This window comes from Mobula birostris, chromosome 8 (assembly GCF_030028105.1).
Source record: "Mobula birostris isolate sMobBir1 chromosome 8, sMobBir1.hap1, whole genome shotgun sequence".
In the NCBI taxonomy this organism is placed as follows: domain Eukaryota; kingdom Metazoa; phylum Chordata; class Chondrichthyes; order Myliobatiformes; family Myliobatidae; genus Mobula; species Mobula birostris.
In genome coordinates this window covers 104,134,059-104,149,936 of record NC_092377.1, presented here as the reverse complement: position 1 = coordinate 104,149,936, position 15,878 = coordinate 104,134,059, and the positions used below count along the sequence as shown (strand labels likewise).

The 15,878-nt window shown below is 43.8% G+C and overlaps 1 protein-coding gene and 1 pseudogene across 1 annotated transcript; one reads left to right on the top strand and one right to left on the bottom strand.

The window, feature by feature from the left end:
* LOC140202036 (uncharacterized) overlaps positions 1 to 15,878 on the bottom strand; it is a 93,567-nt pseudogene that overhangs the window by 38,410 nt on the left and 39,279 nt on the right.
* Positions 1,647 to 8,582, top strand: LOC140201548 (uncharacterized). The gene is made up of 2 exons (XM_072265832.1): positions 1,647 to 1,672; positions 2,717 to 8,582. The coding sequence occupies exon 2, from the start codon at positions 3,291 to 3,293 to the stop codon at positions 5,001 to 5,003; it is 1,713 nt and encodes a 570-aa protein (XP_072121933.1). The 5' UTR covers positions 1,647 to 1,672; positions 2,717 to 3,290; the 3' UTR covers positions 5,004 to 8,582.

Here is a 15,878-nt window from a genome sequence, read left to right as displayed (position 1 = left end):
CTGTAGCCAGCTAAGAGTCTTTCAATTTTTGTTTAGGGGATTTTCACCCATTCTTCCTTGCAAAAGGCTTCTAGTTCTGTGAGACTCCTGGGCCGTCTTGCATGCACTGCTCATTTGAGGTCTATCCACAGATTTTTGATGATGTTTAGGTCGAGGGACTGAGAGGGCCATGGCAAAACCTCAGCTTACGCCTCTTGAGGTAGTCCATTGTGGATCTTGAGGTGTGTTTAGAATTATTATCCTGTTGTAGAAGCCATCATCTTTTCATCTTCAGCTTTATTACAGACGGTGTGATATTTGTTTCCAGAATTTGCTGGTATTTAATTGAATTCATTCTTCCCTCTACCAATGAAATGATCACCGTTCCACTGGCTGTAACACAAGCCTAAAGCATGATCAATCCATAGTTAACTGCTTAACAGTTGGAGAGGTGTTCTTTTCATGAAATTCTGCACCCTTTTTTCTCCAAACATACCTTTGCTCATTGTGGCCAAAAAGTTCTATTTTAACTTAATCAGCCCACAGGACTTGTTTCCAAAATGTTGATGGCTTGCAAACTTCTGACGCTGAATTGTGTGATGAGGACGCAGGAAAGGTTTTCTTCTGATGACTTTTCCATGAAGGTCATATTTGTGCAAATATCGCTGCACAGTAGAACAATGCACCACCACCCCAGAGTCTGTTAAATCTTCCTGAAGGTCCTTTGCAGTCAAACGGGGGTTTTGATTTTCCTTTCTAGCAATCCTACGAGCAGTTCTCTCGGAAAGTTTTCTTGGTCTTCCAGACCTCAACTTGTCCTCCACCGTTCCTGTTAACTGCCATTTCTTAATTACATTATGAACTGAGGAAACAGCTACCTGAACATGTTTTGCTATCTTCTTATAACCTTCTCCTGCTTTGTGGGCATCATTTATTTTAATTTTCAGAGTGCAAGGCAGCTGCTTAGAGGAGCCCATGGCTGCTGTTTGTTGGGACAATGTTTGAGGAGTGAGGGTATTTATAAAGCTTTGAAATTTGCATCACCTGGCCTTTCCTAACGATGATTGTGAACAAGCCATAACCCTAACAAGCTAATTAAGGTCTGAGACCTTGGTAAGAGTTATTTGAGAGCTCAAATCTCTTGGGGTGCCCAAACTTTTGCATAGGGCTCCTTTCCTTTTTTTCCCACTCTAAAATTGTACAAAACAGAAATAATACACTAAACTTGCTTAAAATGTTGAAAAGAATGTTTCATCTTTAACTTTATGACTTTTGGAGATCAGTTTATCTTCTACTGACTTAACTATTCACAATAACAGAAATTTTGACCAGGCGTGCCTAAACTTTTGCATACCGCTGTATCTGCATTTATAGGTGGATTGGACATTGACACTTGACGTACGGAACCCCTGTTGATATGGAATACAGGTATATTGTTTGTGGGAGTTTGCCGTGTTAAAGTAGCTGCTGATTTTTCTACATAACACCATTGACTATTTCGGAGGCTTGCGGCGTGGAAGCAGTTCTTGTAAATACTTTTAACTGCTTACCTGAACTTGAGGGCGCTACCAGCTACCCCGAAAACTCCGCGCTTCGGAATTCGCCGGCAGTGCGCAGGCGCAATGGTACCAGATGATCCCCGGATATCGCGCATGCGCTCAGCGGACAAAGGGCTCTGGGGAATCGGCGGCAGGTAGGATCGGGGCTCCGGGCGGGAGTTTCACCGTCACCGCCGTCCGCGCCCCGACTGAGGGACAATTGCTCTGAGCTCCGAATACACCGTGGTCCCGCACTCCGGGATAGTCCCGATCTTTCCCATCTCTCTCAGACCCGGGCCCGGGGAGATCTCTGCTGAGGGAATGAGAGCGGACGGGTCTCTCAGACACTGCCGAGCTCCAGCCATCCAAATCCAGGGATTAGGAACTCTGTGGGGGAAAAAAAACACAGAATCCTTCTATACGCTTTAGTTCTTGGGGGAGGGGAAGGAAACATACATTTATTCTCTCTCCACTTGTTCTGGACTCTTCTATCCGTTCTCTCTGGGTACATAATTATATCAAACACCTTTGGCCTGGGTAACAAGTGACCTGTAGATTTCACATCACTAAAGTGTCTCACTCCAATGTGAAAGACTGCTGCCTCCCCTTCATATTCATTGGCGTTGCCATCAATGAGTTCACTAGGGTCAATCACACTAGGAGGGGTCAGAGTGATCAGAAAGTCTGCAGAATCAGCCGTGTAATATCGTGTGCTCTTTGTAGCACTTTGGGACATGACCAGAACTTGAAATAATACCAATGTTCCTTTTGCTTTTTTCTTTACAGCTGCACAGGAAATTTCTGTACAGCCTGAAAACTGTGCAGCACTTGCATTATAAAAAAGAAAATTCCAGCTATACAGCAGCAAAGGCTTTCTGCACGAGAGCATTTCAGTTACTGTCCCGTCACACAGTTTAGGGGGAACAGTGAATAATACCAATGGAGAGAGTCAAACTGAGCAAAGTCACAGACTGAAGACGGGTAGAAATGTCCCATTTTTATACAGACAGAAAGACTGTCAGAGAATTTGATGGTCAGTCCCAATGCCTGATCCATGCCCAGTTAGAAGATGACTTCTTCTCCCAACCCGGGTTGAAACTTACTGTTATAGTGTGATGTCAGAGCTAACCATGCAGACTAAAATTATCTCATCTGAAATGTCCTTCACCCATTGATGTCTTTCCTAAATCTTTTTACAGGTTGGAAACAGCAAAGAATTTGTGAACAGGATTCCCAACACAGGAACACGTCAGCGTTGCTGTCTCTGTCCAGATATTTCCTTTGTAACACTGATATATCTTGTAGATCCCTGGAGATGAAGAAGTGTCTTGTCCCAGCTGAAAACGTGCTTTGTGTCTGAAATGACATTTTCTATTGTAACTCAGTGAAATCCACTAGAACCGGGTGCAGAGAACACACCAGCATTTGTTCCTTAGAGAGAAGCTCTTCAACTGCATTGATTGTGCGAGGGATTCACTACGTCTGACATCTGACTTGATACATTGTCAGACAGTTGAGAGAACAGTGGGAAAGGATTCACTCACTCATCCCACCTGCAGAAACACCAGCAAGTTCACACTGAGGAGAGACCACTCACTTGATTATATTGTGGGAAGGGATTTGCTCGATCATCTCAACTGAAGGTACATCAGCGAGTTCACAGTGGGGGGGGGGGGGGAGGCTGTTCATCTCTTCTGTGTGTGGGCCGGGATTCACTCAGTCATCCAACCTTGTGACGCACTGCAGTCACACCAGTCAGTTCACACTGGGGAGATGCTGTTCACCTGCTCAGTCTGTGGGAAAGGATTCACTCAGTCATCTAACCTGCTGGCACACCAGTCAGTTCACACTGGGGAGAGGCCATTCACTTGCTCAGACTGTGGGAAAGGATTCACTTACTCATCTAACCTACAGAGACACCAGTCAGTTCACACAGGAGAGAGGCCATTCACCTGTTCTTTGTGTGGGAAGGGATTCACTCGGTTGTCCAGCTTGCAGACACACCAGTCAGTTCACACTGGGGAGAGGCCGTTTACCTGTTCTGTGTGTGGGAAGGGATTTGCTTCGTCATCTCAACTGAAGGTACATCAGCGAGTTCACACTGGGGAGAGGCCATTCACATGTTCTCTGTGTGGGAAGAGATTCACTCAGTCAGTCAGCCTCCAGAGACACCGGTCAATTCACACTGGAGAGAGACCATTCACCTGCTCAGAATGTGGGAAGGAATTCTCTCAGTCATTTCAACTGAAGGTCCATCAGCGAGTTCACACTGGGGAGAGGCCATTTACCTGCTCAGACTGTGGGAAGGGATTCACACAGTCATCGCACCTTCAGATACACCAGTCAGTTCACACTGGGGAGAGGCCTTTCACCTGTTCTGTGTGTGGGAAGGGATTCACTTCGTCATCTCAATTGACAGTACATCAGCGAATTCACACTGGGGAGAGACCATTCACCTGTCCTGTGTGTGGGAAGGGATTCGCGCAGTCATCTCACCTGAAGGTACATCAGCGAGTTCACAGAGGAAAGAGGTCGTTCACCTGCTCAGAATGTGGAAAGGAATTCGCTCAGTCATCCCATCTACAGAAACACCAGTCACTTCACACTGGGGAGAGGCCATTCAGCTGCTCAGACTGTGGGGAGGAATTCACTCTGTCATCCCACCTACAGATACACCAGACAGTTCACACTGGGGAGAGGCCATTCACCTGTTCTGTGTGTGGGAAGGGATTCACTTCGTCGTCTCAACTGATGGTACATCAGCGTGTTCACACTGGGGAGAGGCCATTCATCTGTTCGGTGTGTGGGAAGGGATTCACTCAGTCATCCAGTCTACTAAGACACCAGTCAGTTCACACTGGCGAGAGGCCATTCACCTGCTCAGACTGTGGGAAGGAATTCTCTCAGTCATTTCAACTGAAGGTCCATCAGCGAGTTCACACTGGAGAGAGGCCATTCACCTGCTTAGACTGCGGGAAGGGATTCACTCGGTCATCCCACCTACAGATACACCAGTCAGTTCACACTGGGGAGAGGCCATTCACCTGCTCAGACTGTGGGAAAGGATTCACTCAGTCATCCAGTCTCCAGACTCACCAGTCAATTCACACTGGTGAGAAGCCGTTTACTTGTTCCGTGTGTGGGAAGGGATTTGCTCGGTCATTTCAACTGAATGTACATCAGCGCATTCACACTGGGGAGAGGCCATTCACCTGCTCAGACTGTGGGAAGGGGTTCTCTCAGTCATCTGATCTGAAGGTACATCAGCGAGTTCACACTGGGGAGAGGCCGTTCACCTGTCCTGTGTGTGGGAAGGGATTTGCTCAGTCTTCTCAACTGAAGGTACATCAGCGAGTTCACAGTGGGGAGAGGCCATTCACCTGCTCAGACTGTGGGAAGGGATTCACTCAGTCATCCGACCTTGTGGTGCACTACCAAATTCACACTGGGGATGAAGTTGAAATAAGCTGCTTGCTGGATGTTTAACCATCACAGTTGCTGAATCCAGAGGCAAGTTCAAAAGTGACTGTCGGTGTTGAACTCTGCAATTATGGCTGCTGCTCATCACACCCAGTTCTGCACCCTGGTCACTGGGCATGGGAGGAGTTTCTTCTGCTGATGTTCACCTTTAATGGGACTGGAGTTTCATATTCTGGATCTGTGATTAAAAAAATCAGTTCTATTTTAAACTCTGTCTCGGGTGCCAAATGATTCTACAACACACCCAGTATAGAGTAGGGAGTCAACTCTGCCAGTGTTTCTGTTCTACAACAGTCCTTTCAAATCCATCCCTGCTGTTCACCTCTCGCTGTCCCTGTGGTGATGATGATGGTGACGACAACGTCAACTCAGACCTGAGAGGCCAGAGTCGGGCATTTTCATATCTTACAAGGTGCAGTTCGAAAGGCTGTGTGGGGCACCGCTCCTCGCACAGCCATTTCACAGTATTATTTTACGAGGCCGAGTTGCGAGCTCGACATCAACCCAGCGCGGATGGAGAGAGTCTGTCACTGGATCGAACTCGGGAACCTACGTTCTCGAGCCTGGCGCTGATCTCACTGCGCCACCAGCAGTGATGGGTTCCAAATAGTCACCATCTGTGGGTGAAGAGTTCTCCCTTGAGTTTCCTGCATGGCTCTGCAGACTGAAGAAGATGATGAACTGACTGCAGTTATGCCTGACATGTTCTCATCCATTAAATCTCTGGACCAAGTAAGAATGACTTTGATTGTTATCTCCATATTCCCTGCTCATCTCAACTTCATGGGTAATTTTCACTACTTCTATATCCGACTGGTTATTATGGATTGTCCTATCTGTAATAATAGTTTGGTCATAATATAATTTGTAGGCTTCTGACTCTAAAACTGGATCAGGTTTGTATTTATAGTTAGTTATGGTGTGTTTTCTGAGTTTGTATTTTAAAGCAAGATTTTGGTGAATGATGATTGCCACTTGATTGCACCTGTGTAAGTAATCAGATTGAGTGAAATTGCAGGATCCTGTAATGTGTTCAGTTGTTTCTGGTTTCTCTTGGCATATTCTGTGTTTATCCTCTGGAATGTGTTGATCTTTAATTATGTATTTTTGATAATTTTTTGTGTTAGTCACCTGGTCCTGTATTTCTGCAAGGAACCTCTCTGTTTCTGGGAAGAGGTCTCCCACCTTGAGCCAGGAGTTCGATACTTCCTTGTCAACCTGTGGTATGCTCAGATCATGGGGTTGTCTTCCATGAAAGGTCATGCTCTTCCATTGGTTAACTTCTTCTTCTGGACTGATAATTTATTCAAAGTTCTGTTAACAAGGGTTACCTCATAGTATCAATAACTATTTGGGCATAGAAAGAATCTTTATTTACTAATAGGTACTTGTATTGTCTCAACTAACAAGCATGTGAATTGTCAAGGAATAGAAAAGATAATACCCGGTAAAGCAGTCTACGCTGGTCAGGCATTCCTCTTTGTCCCAGTCCAGTCTCTACATGTCTGGTATGGGGTTGCTCATACCCGTATCTGCCATGATTATTATTCAGAGTTATCGTTGTCTCGCATTCGAAGCCTCTCATTTTTATTCACTTATCATACCAATTCAAATTGTGCAATTCAGTCTCGTTGGCTTGAGGGAATCTTACTGGCTTGTGTCACCTTATTGGCTCTGGTCCAAGCCAGCATCCAGTTATTGCTCTCTTCTGCAAGTGATAAGTGATAATTTATGTCTCCTCGTTCTAATACAGTTACTAAACCAGTAACCAGCTTGAATCACTCAGGGTAGACACTGACCCCACCATTCACAAACCTGCATGTTATATCATACCAAAGAACACTTTACAAATAACTTCTTGTTTGAAATGACTCTATTCCAGAAGATTACTTGGAGTATCATTGTGTCTACTTCAAAATACTGACTGAGCCAAGCAAAACCAGGTCACAAAATGATGGCTAGAGAGCAGCTTCACTCAATATTTCATTTGCTGTGTCAGCGTGTTTCTTAATTACTGTGTGTTTATTCCATTGATGGATTATTGCCGCCTCCACAACTCGTCTGCAGTCAAGTGAGGAATCAGTGGAATCTCGGTAACAACATAGTCCCACAAAGGTTGATTGTGACGGTCTCCTTCGTTACCGTGATGGCTGAGACAAAGTTGATCCTCTAATAGTCAGATCTAAATTCATGCTCCCAATGGCAACTTTGTGACTTTCCAAAAGACACTGTTTCCATCCGTTGATATAACTCATGGCTGTTGTTGCTATATAATATGTCTGTCCCACCAATACAGACAGCAAAAAAGACTCATTACTTACAGACAAAACAGGCAATAAACAATTTTCTTAAATACTGAAACCACAATTCATACAGTAAGTTGTTTCTTGTCACTTCTTCTGGGTTTTGGTCAGAAAGAGTGAAAATCAGTATACAGGAATGAATTTTGTGAGACTGTCCTTGCAGCCCCGATTTTGTGAACTGTTTAATGAACTAATTCTTGCTCTGGAATAACTTAATCAGACCAATTGAATGTGGACACAAGGAGTCTCAGCTGATGACCTGCTAACCTGCGACCATTCTCAGAAAAGTAGCTATGTATTATGTAAAGTGACAGGCTTGCAGGAGAAGGCTCAGCACCTGGATCACCTGGTTTGACTGCTTCGAACCAGTGAAGAGTTGAAAAGAACAAAAGGCACGGGGCTGAGGGCAAAGACCATAGAGTAATGTTGGTTGTACCCTGGACCAGAGCCAACAAGGTGATGGGATGGAACCGCAACATTTGAACTAATATGAAGTGTTTTTTTAAAAGTAAGGAGCTTTGAATGCAAAGGTGTGACAACTCTGCAGAGACTAAATATTGTGGATGTGGAGGATCCCACAAACACGAGGAAACTGGAGTGGGACCACAAGGAGCACATGACCAGCGTAAACTCCTTTCCTGGATATTATCTTCTAAGTTGTTTGACTGATCATGGGGGGTCAAGGAAAAGTAGTAGGTGTGCACACAGGTATTTGGTTTTGTAAATTCATGTACTTTTTAATTGAGACAATAAAGATACTTGTCAGTAAATACAGATTCTCTCTGATCATTATTACTAAGGGGTAATCCTTATACTATCGGCAACCCCAGTGGTCTCACTCTTGATAGTAATTTGATAAATCTATCTCTTTCCCAGTACCGTTCATAACTGTAGCATGTGCTGGCGGGTCACTTAAGGATGTCCAAGTCTTCTCATGATATTTGCCCATATAGTGAACTGTTTTCATGGGGTAGGTTAAATTATTTCCATTCTTTTACTTGCTCATCTAAGACCAAATTTCGTACTTGATGTGCATCGTTATAATAAATTTGTGTCAATCATAGTGAGCAACCAACTAGCATGTGTAGCACAGATGTCAGTTTTATACCTTTCCTTAAAAATGAGGTCAATGTGGTCAATAATCTGATTCATTGCATCTTGAAGGGGCTTCTGAAATTTAAGGGCATCCAGAGTTAGTTGGGATACACCATGACCAATTTGATTAATTTGTATCTGATCTTGATAATTTCCTCCAGTAATATCCCACATTTTCTGCTGAAGGGACTAGAACGTAGAACACAGAAATTTACAGCACATTACAGGCCCTTTGGCCCACAATGTTGTGCCAACCATCTAACCTACTTCAGAAACTACCTAGAATTACCCTACTGCATAGCCCTCTATATTTTTCTAAGCTCCATGTACCTATCTAAGAGTCTCTTAAAAAACCCTATTCTATCCACCTCTACCACTGTCGCTGGCAGTGCATTCCATGCACCCACCACTCTCTGTGTGAAAAACTTACCTTTGACAAACCCCTTGTACCTCAAAAAATGCCCCCTCACGTTAGCCATTTTAGCTCTGGGAAAAGCCTTTGACAATCCATACGATCAATGCCTCTCATCGTCTTATGCACCTATCAGGTCACCTCTCATCCTCCGGTGCTCCAAGAAGAAAAGGCTAAGTTCACTCAACCTACTCTCATAAGGCATGCTCTCCAATCCAGGGAACACCCTTGTACATATCATCTGCATTCTTTTTGTGGTATCCACATCCTTCCTGTAGTGAGGTGACCAGAACTGGACACAGTACTCCAAGTGGGGTCTAAATAAGGTCTTACACAGCTGTAACATTACCTCACGACTCTTGAACTCAGTCCCATTATTGATGAAGGCCATCACACCATATGCCTTCCTAACAACACTGTCAACCTGATTTTCTGGTTTTCTCATTCTGCTATATCTCAGGGAATTGACTGTGGTGACCCCAATGCATAATTTGCTCCCATGAATCCCAATAGTCTTCTCCTATTTTTAACTGGTTGAAACTCAGTTATGCGAGGTTGACTCCCAAGAAGATGAGCAATAATTGTCTCATTGTAGGTGATTAAAAATTGCCTGCTTCTGCTGGTATCCTGGTACCCAAGTGACAAATTTCCCCACATCTTCTAACACTAATCCTACCCCCTTTGTGTTATGCTGCGTCTCACTACATTTAGGCTCTCGTGTAGTTTTGAGGTTGTGGGGTGGTCAGTTTTCTAGTAGTTTTGAAAACTCTGAAAGGGCCGAGGTCCTAACAGAAACTCTACCCATGTTCCTTAGTTCCTTTTCTTTCTCCTCTCCCCATGTACCAGATCCTCCTGTGGACAGTTTACAATGATGGAAGCAACCTTCCAGAAATGCTTGGTATGGCCATTCCAATCAATTTACCTCTTGTATCAATCACTGCCCCATTCAATATTCACATGGGTATCATCCCTGAGAACTGCAATCTTACCGTGGCCCTCATCACCTAAAGATTGTTGAATTAAATGGACTTGAAAACTGACAAATGATTATTCCATCTGGCTTGATAATGCCACCTCTAGAATTTTATTGGATAAGAACTGTACTTTTGTAACTTCTAGAATACCTGTTTTGTCCAACATATCAAACCATCTGCCTGAGCATAATACAAATTTGAGTCCTCTATTTCTCCCTTATTAGCCTGTATTACTTGTGTCCATTGAGAAAAAATGTTCTTGATTTCTGAATATTTCCCAAGTAACAACATCATTATTGACCTGTTTGTCTGCTGCAGTAGTTCAGGGCAACCAGCCATGGCCCCAGTCATGGTTAATTCCATCACTTACAAAATGCATTATTCTCTTAATGACAAATTAAACCTGTAACATAAAAGGGTAATTTCTGCTCTTATTTTCAGTTTCAATCTTAAATTATTTTAAATCCATATTTTCTATCTGATTTTCTAGCCCTTACAATCCAGGCTCCCAATTGTCTTTGGACTCAAGCTGTTCATCTTTCTTCATTTATTTTCCCTTTTCTTTGTTTTTTTTTGACAAAACCCCCCTGATTCTCAGGATGACGGAACGGAAAAGCTCCCTCTTCGTCACATCCATCACAATCTCCTTCGAACAGGTGTTCCAACATCAAACATGCAAATCAGCTCTGCCACGTACATCAAATATCGTCTCCGAAATCAGTACCAGCATGTATATCAATGGTTACATGCTGAAGATTACAACATTCCTGTTTCTCCACCATCAATTTCAACTGGTTGATTAGGTACCATCCACATCTATCAGGAGAAATCAGTACCCTGTACCTTGATGGACTTGCTTTGTCTGTAATTTCATGTGGCCCTGAATACCTTGGATTTAAAATTGAGGTGGTGGGTTGGTGTATTCTAATCACTCTTTGCCCTGACTCTTGAGTCAAGGTAGGCTTTATTCTGTTGTTGTTTCTTTCTCTGATAGGCTGCCACATAATTGGCTTCCTTCACTGTCTCTTCCAAATGTTGTACACACTTTTCAGACACAATCCCATCAGTTTTAGGTTCTGACAGATCTAATCCTAACAACTCCTCCAGTTATCTCAAATCTCTTTCAGTCATGAGTTTATTAGAGGTGTAACCTATCGATTGTATTCCTTAAGGAAAAACTACCTGCCATGTTGTTCCATGTTATTGCACCATATGGCGGTCTTTTTTCTGGTTTGATTCATCCTTTCCACAATTCCATTAGAATGTGATCTATCAGGCATAAAAAAGTGTCAAGACATCTTGCATTGTCTGGCCTGTCAAATATGTGCCTTGATCTGATTCTATGCTCTGAGGTAATTCCCAGTGAATAAACATATTTTCCGATAAGATTTTTGCAGTGGCTTTGGCCGTGTTTGTCTCAGTCAGGAACCTTTCTTTCACTTGGTGAAAGTATCTACCACAAGAATATATTTGTACCCTCTTGTGGTGGGTGGCAGGGGTCCAACGTAATCTATTGGCAAATTAGTTCAACACCCTTCCACTGGTCTGGTGTGTTGGAGGGCTCCTTTTTTCACATTTCTATCAGGATTATGTTGTGTACAGATAAAACAATTCTTGACACAGTGCTCCACCTCATCCTTTATCCTAAACCACCAGCATTCCTCCTTTATTTTTCCATGGTACTTACAGCTTCTAGGTGTATCCATAGATCATGATACCAGTGGATCATCTGGTTTCGTCCTCCCTCTGGAACTTACCTTCATATAGCAGTACTCCATCTTTATCATGCACTCCCTTGTGCTCTTTGTATATTTCTGATCCTGTTCCTTCTATCATTGTAAAATATTCTTCATCATCCTTCTGCTACTCTATTAAATCCATTACTATAACCTGCTGCTCCTTCTGCCTTCTCATCTCCCCAATCTGGGGTTACCATTCTTACTTTGCTGATTCATCTGCCTTTCTGTTCCCCTCAGGATAACTGAGAGTGAGCTTTCACCTCTCTGACTCCATATTCTTTTCCTTTTGCATCTTTAAATATGTACTGCAATAGAGCAGCAGAATAGAGGGACTTCCTGCCAGCTGAAACAAACCCTCTTGCTTCCCACAGTGGCAAATGTTCTGTAAGGCTTTTATAAGCGTACATACTATCGGAGTGTATGACTGACCCAGGTGGAAAACGTTCTGGGTGGTTAATGACATACACTACAGCTGCCAATTCTGCTTGTACACGCATGGTGTTTGGTAAGTTTAAAGCTATACTACACATTTCCTGACCATATTCATCCTCACATAGATTCCATACCCAGTTCTCCTCTCACCATCCGGTACTGATGAAGAACCATCTACAAAAAAATTAAATGGGGTTTTTCTTTTTTCCTTTGTATCTTTGTTCTCAGGCATCACTTTATCTGATCTGCTTCTACCCCCACCATTATGTTTTGAGATAAATGGTCCCTTGAGATCATTTGCTATCAGAACTTGACACTCACGTTCATAAGACCATAAGATATAGGAGCAGAATTAGGCCATTTGGCTCCAACATTTCATCATAGCTGATCTATTTCCCTTTCTGTCCCAATCTCCTGCATTCTCCCCATATCCTTTCATGTCCTGACTAATCAAAAATCTATCAACCTCTGCCTAAATATACGCAAAGATTTGGCCTCCGTGGTTGCCTGTGGCAACGAATCCCACAGATTCACCACTTTTTGGCTAAAGAAATTTCTTCTCATCTTAGTTCTAAATGGACATCCCTCTATTCAGAGCCTGTGTCCTCTGGTCTTAGACTCCCCATCCCCACAGGAAACATCTTCTCTATCTCTGCTTTATTGAGGCCTTTCAACATTTAATAGGTTTCAATGAGATATCCCCCTCATTCTTCTGAATTTTTTTAAGTACAGATCCAGAACCATCAAATGCACCTCGTATGATAAGCCTTTCAATCCCAGAATTATTTTCATAAACCTCATTTGAACCCTGTCCAATGTCATCACATCCTTTCTTAGATAAGGGGCCCAAAACTGCTCACAATAGACCAAATAAAGCATCACCTGCACCTTAAAAAGCCTGAACATTACCTTCTTGCTTTAATATTCTAATTCTCTCAAAATGAATGCTAATATTGCATTTGCGTTCCTCACCACAGACTTATCCAGCAAATTGCTCTTCAGGGAATCCTGCACTCTCAGGTCCCTTTCAGATCAGAATTTTCTTTCCAGTTAGAAAATAGACTACCCTTGTATCTCTTTTTCCAAAGTGCAAGAGCATACACTTCCCAGTCCTGCATTTCATCTGCCACTTCTTTCCCCTTTCTCCTAATCTGTTTGTTCTTCTGAGCCCAACTGCTTCACAATACTAACTGCCCATCCACCTATCTCTGCAAACTAAGCCACAAAACCATCAATTCCTTTATCCAAATCATCGACATATATTGGAAAAAGAAGTGATCCCAACACAGAGCACTGTGAAACACTAGTCACCAACAGCCAACCAGATAAGGCTACCTTTATTCTCACTCTTTGCCTCCTGCCAATCAGCCAATGCTCTATCCAGCTTGTATTTTCCCTGTAATACCATGTGCTCTTGTTAAGCAGCTTCATGTGTGGGACCTTTTCAAAGATCTGAAAATCCAAGTACACAACATCCACCAGTTCCCCTTTGTGTATACTGCTTGTTATTTCTTCAAAGAATTCCAACAGATTTTTCAGGAAAGATTTGCCCGTAAGGAAACCATGCTAACTTTGGCCTATTTTATCATGTGCCTCCAAATACCATGAAACCACATACCTAATTGACTCCAGCGTCTTCGCAACCTTTGAAATCAGACTAACTGGTCTATAATTTCCTTTTTTCTGCATTTGATATGTATCAAAGTACATATATCGCACTATATGCAACCCTGGCATACACAGTAAATCCAAGAAACAGATCAGAATCCATGAAAGACCATACCCAATAGTTCATTTATAAAGGCAAACAAAGTTAAGTGAAATAATCCCCTCGGGTTCAAGAGCCTGTTGTTTGAGGGGTAATAACTGTTCCTGAACCTGGTATTGTAGTGTGTCCTGAGACTCCTGTAGCTTCTTCCTGATGGCAGCAGCAAGGAGGGAACATGACCTTTGTGGTGTGGGTCTTTGAAAATGAATGTAGTTTCTGCGACAGCACTCCTTGTGGACGTGCACAATAGTGGGCAGGACTTTACCCTTGATGGACTGGGCTGTATCCATGACATTTTGTAGGATTTTCTGTTCAAGGCATTGGTGTTTCCATACCTGGCTGTGATGCAACCAGTCAATATGCTCTCCATCATACATCCATAGAAGTAGGTTGAAGTTTTAGATGTCATTCTAAGGAAGTAGAGGCACTGTTGTGCTTTCTTTCTAATGACACATCTGTGCTGGACCCAGGACAGATCATCTGAAGTGATAATACTGAGGAATTCAAAGTTGCTGACCTACACCTCTGAGCCCCCAATGAGGACTGTCTCATGGACCTCTGGTTTTCTCTTTCTGAATCAATAATCAGTTCTTTGGACTTCCTGAATTTGAGTGAGAATTTGTCATTATGGTACAAATCAGCCGGATTTTGTCTAACCTCGAAGACCACCTCTTTGTTGTCCTTATTCCTAGAGCCTTGCTCTTTAACCTCTGCCTGTATGCAGGTAGGAGGAGGACAGCCAAGTGATTAAGTTTCCCAAGATGCGGTCTGGGCATGAAACAGTAGACAGTCCCAATCATAGTATAGCAGTGGTGAAGTGTGTTGGGACCCTGGTGCTGCAGGTCATATGTTGATGATAATTGGGCTGAGCTTTCTTCATACAAGCCTGATTGAAGTTTCCAATTATTACTTGAAGGTGTTGCGATTGGCTGTTTCTTGTTTGCTGATGACAGCATTCAAATATATCTGTTATAAGGGGGTGTTGGGAGCGAACCAACACAGACACTGTTGCAAGACACAGACACTGAAGAATAACAGAAATGTCCAGTTATACATGGACCCAGCGACGCAGACACTGTTATTTAACTCTCACCATCCTGTGTTCCCTCCCGTTGAATACCTGCCCGGGTCGTCCATAGTCCAGGAAAGTCTGTTAGGTCGCCAAGAGGCTCCCATGGGGCGGGGGGGGTCCGGTCCGTGATGTCCGCATTCTGGTTCACCGTCTGGTCCGTCGATTCCTTAATCCAGGTTTTCCTGTTTTCACTTGTTCCATTGGGTTCCTTAATTGAGGCACATAAATACCTCTCAAATCAAGGATTCACTGCTGGACTGTTTCCTTCCTCTTCCTTCTGAAGCCTCGCCTGCATCCCCATCAAGTTCAACTGCCGGAGTGAGACCGGAGCCTTGCCACGCCAAGATAAGGAACTACCTATCGTTGAGTTTGGAACTATCTCTTTGTGTCCCCGTGTTTTGTGTCCGTGTCAAAGAAGAGTCCTGGCCCCAAGTCCTGTTCCCAAGGAGGGGTCCTGACTCTGTGTTCCAAATTCCAAGTTCCAGGCGCCGTGTCCCAGTCCTGTCCCAGTCAAGGCTTCGTGTTCTCGTCCAGTCCAGGAGTCCTTCGGCAGTTTACCTTGGCAAGTGTCCTCGGCAGTCATCCCGGCCCTGCGCTCCAAGGAGGAGTCCCGGCTCTATACGCAAGAGCCTAACCAAGCCGAGCCAAATCTAGTTCAAGAGCCGCGTCCTGTGCCGGAGATTCCTCGCCCAGCCCGGTGCTGGAGAGTCCCTTGTCCTGTAGCCACATCCAGTCCTGTAGCCACGTCTTGTCCTCGCCTAGATCCGGGGTCCAAGCCCGAGTCAAGATCCAGGTTCCGGGTCTCTGGCTCAGAGACCTAGCCCAGGCTCCTAGTTCCAAGTTCCTTGTCCTGGTCTCACTTTTCTAGTCTTAGTCCTAGCCCAGGCCCGGTGTCCTTGTCTCGTCCAGGGCCTGTGTCCATGTCCAATGTCGTTTCTTCCTGACTCCCCTTGCTTTCTTGAGAAACCTTGTCCTGTTCCTAGTACTTCAGTGTCCGTGTCTTACTTTTGCCTATTTAACGCAAGCCTTTGCTGGTGTGTAAACAACGGTCAGGAAGATGAAGATCTCTCCTGAAATGTAGAATAG

What these genes read in the sequence shown, in the direction of transcription:
- LOC140201548 (XM_072265832.1), top strand. Translation starts at nt 3,291, where the DNA reads ATGCTGTTCACCTGCTCAGTCTGTGGGAAAGGATTCACTCAGTCATCT.